The sequence below is a fragment of the Macrobrachium rosenbergii genome, chromosome 3 (assembly GCF_040412425.1).
Source record: "Macrobrachium rosenbergii isolate ZJJX-2024 chromosome 3, ASM4041242v1, whole genome shotgun sequence".
Classification (NCBI taxonomy): domain Eukaryota; kingdom Metazoa; phylum Arthropoda; class Malacostraca; order Decapoda; family Palaemonidae; genus Macrobrachium; species Macrobrachium rosenbergii.
In genome coordinates, this window is record NC_089743.1 from 71,657,499 (window position 1) to 71,660,474 (window position 2,976).

Consider the following 2,976-nt stretch of genomic DNA (forward strand, 5'->3'; position numbering starts at 1 on the left):
TAAAAACAGGGCTCACCCATCCACTGTCTCCTAGTGTTGACCCCATAGATTTCCCTATTGTCATCCCATTATGTAGCCCACCGACATGATTTTGAACTTGTCCTCCACGTTCACCTGGCCACTAGATTTATTTACCCATGGTGTATGTTGCAAAGTTCTGAAAAGAGCAAGGTATAACTCTTTTCCAAGATCCTGAACTGTATATATGTACTGGGCAGTGTGGGTGATACTTTACGTCTTGAGAAATATCACCAGTACTTACCTTTGCACGAGCTTTCCGTGTTTAGAGTCTTGGAACATCCATGTGCACAGTTCAGCGCTCTTTAATCTGATATCTCATCTTCCTCACATAAAGCGCATTTTCGAAGGGTCTGAGATTCTATGTCTCTTGACATCTGATGTGCTTGGACTAACTCTCCTCTTCAGTGCTCTCAGTGTTATTGAACAGCAATCTGAAACTATTGGGATATCTTGCTTTATTTTGTTTCACTGGGGCTTCCCTGACTCTGCCTTCATCTAGCCTGTGCTGTATGAAGTTTTTTTGGCATATCACTGATGGTATGAGACGATGGGGCACTTTTGGCCGTGTAACCAGTGTTTCACTGCTTTTTTATTCTGAGAAAGGCAGCACTTAACAAGTTTGTTTCCCATTTTGGTTCTTGATTCATAATTTGAGACTTTAAAATGACAGGCCAAGGGTGTGCATCATCTGAATAACACTGAAAGCCTCTGTTACCCTCGTATCAGCTCTCTCGCGCTGGCAACACCTGTCAGTTCAGGTGCACCCTGTACATTATACTTAAACATCAAGTCATACTTGGAAACTATACTGAAGTCAAGAAATTTTGTTCTTAGAGCACAAACATTTAAACAGAGTATCTTTCATGTTTCTTATAATAGAATATTTTGTAAGGCCAAGGTTCAATTCAGCATTAAAAGAAAGAATAATGCATTGAAGGCATGCAATGCAATACCATACCTCAAATTCAAGATAAAATCAACAACAAAAGAAACAGTAAATTTACACAGACTATTAACTTGGCAACAATAAGAAAATGAAAAGGCGTAATAGAAGTGATGCAACGAATCCGGCGTTAAAGGCGTCGGCATGATGGAGTTGGTGCACGACTCGGCTGGGAAAGGAAACTTATGGTGAATTGGAAATTAGAAAGCTGAGGACAAGGAACACACTGCAAAAAGTGAAGACCATTTTCTTGATATTCTTCTCAGCAACATTTGCTCTTTAATTAGTTTGCTCTAGACATGTTTCGGAAAAACCATAAAAGGGGTAAATGTAGAAAGTATCCTTGAATCTTTAAGCCAGGGAACTCAAACCAAACGATAGCGGGCCGTGCTATATAAACTGTGACAGTCCATAACTTGAGAACGTCTTTATTTCACTGCCCAACATATGGTAACTAGATTTGACACCTAAGATGGCACAGGTGCCACAAATAGGGGAACAGAGACTTATCAACTATACAAAACATCTGAAAAGAGGGATGTTGATCACCACTGTTCCTTGAAAGTTAATCCATACCCTGTATGGCGTTCAGTGAATGACGGTCGCTATTCAAGACTTAAATTTCGGCATTATATCCTAAGGAAGTGGACTATTGGTATCATCTTCATTACTCCTCTTCCTCGCTTTCTTACTTTCATTTATTATTATTATTATTATTATTATTATTATTATTATTATTATTATTATTATTATTATTATTATTATTATAAGGATAAAGGTAACGCAGATTCAAGTGAGATAGAAAGAAAAGATGAGCTAAATATTTGCACTGATATATTACATTGTTCAGTGAGAACGCAATTTCTTGACGAATGTAAAAAAAAATACTACGAATAATGGATAATTAAAGGTACTATTCTCAACTTAACGGGAACGGGGGGAGGGGAGGAACTGCCACACTCACCATTCTCTCGTGTCGGCATTCAGTGCTAGATCATCTTACATTAATTAGTTGAACCGTTGAAGGAAACAATCAAATATTATCATTTACCTACGGATTGCCAGTGAGGTACAATTAGACAAAAAATTCATCGATGAAAGGGAATGTTGCCACCATCATGGTTAGTAGTTTGGTGATGAACATAAGAATGATGCTGATAAATGACAATGATGATGATAATGAAGATGATGAAGATGAAGACAGCAACAATGGTGATGATAACAACACTGATGAAGCTAATGAATATGACAAAGTTAATTAGGATGGTAGCGATATTAGGATGGTGCTGATATCGAGAATGACAGTGGTTAATGGCACAGAAATTATTAAATCAATGATGAGATGATAGTGATGGTAATGACACTGATCTCTATTATGACAAGGTTGGTAACCATGACAATGATGAAGTAAATGATATTGATAATAATGTCGCTGATGCCAATGATGATAATGATCACACTGACTGTTATCCTAGTGAGGGTGACAGTGACAATGGTAATGAAAATGACAATAACGGTGAAAATGACATAACGCTAACACCAATGATAAGTGAAAATGACAGCGAAGATGATGAATGTGATGTTAATTTTGACAGCAATGGTGATGATGACACTAATGATGATGATGGCAATAATGACAATAATGACGATGGTAATACCATCGGTGATGCTAATGACAATGAGAATGATGATTTCAATGATGAGGAAAATAAGAATGACGAAACATGAATATGAATATATGACAATGACAATGACGAAAATGTTGGTACCAACTGTACTGAAGAAGATGATGCCCGGGAATATGATGTTACTTTAATGAAAAGACAATGAAAGTAATAATTGCACTTATAATTACAATGATAACCATTAATAACAAGTAAAAAGTGCGCCGAAGTTTCTTCGGCGCAATCGAGTTTTCTGTACAGCGTACAACACTGTATGAAACTCTCAGCCGCGGCCCATGCACCTCTCAGCCAGGCGCGGTGGTGGCCTGTGTTGTTGGCACCTATAGC

General features: G+C 37.7%; 1 protein-coding gene across 1 annotated transcript; it reads left to right on the forward strand.

Annotated features, from left to right (window-relative positions):
- The first annotated feature begins 2,082 nt into the window (after positions 1 to 2,082).
- Positions 2,083 to 2,692, forward strand: LOC136851528 (putative mediator of RNA polymerase II transcription subunit 29). Its single transcript, XM_067125764.1, has 2 exons — positions 2,083 to 2,217; positions 2,348 to 2,692. The coding sequence occupies exons 1-2, from the start codon at positions 2,083 to 2,085 to the stop codon at positions 2,690 to 2,692; spliced, it is 480 nt and encodes a 159-aa protein (XP_066981865.1).
- The last annotated feature ends 284 nt before the right edge of the window (positions 2,693 to 2,976 follow it).

Bases quoted from the DNA above. Each gene is read 5' to 3' on its own strand.
- LOC136851528 (XM_067125764.1), top strand. From the start codon at position 2,083: ATGGTTAGTAGTTTGGTGATGAACATAAGAATGATGCTGATAAATGAC. The intron at 2,218-2,347 runs GTTAATTAGGAT...TATTATGACAAG, and splicing joins AAGCTAATGAATATGACAAA to GTTGGTAACCATGACAATGA.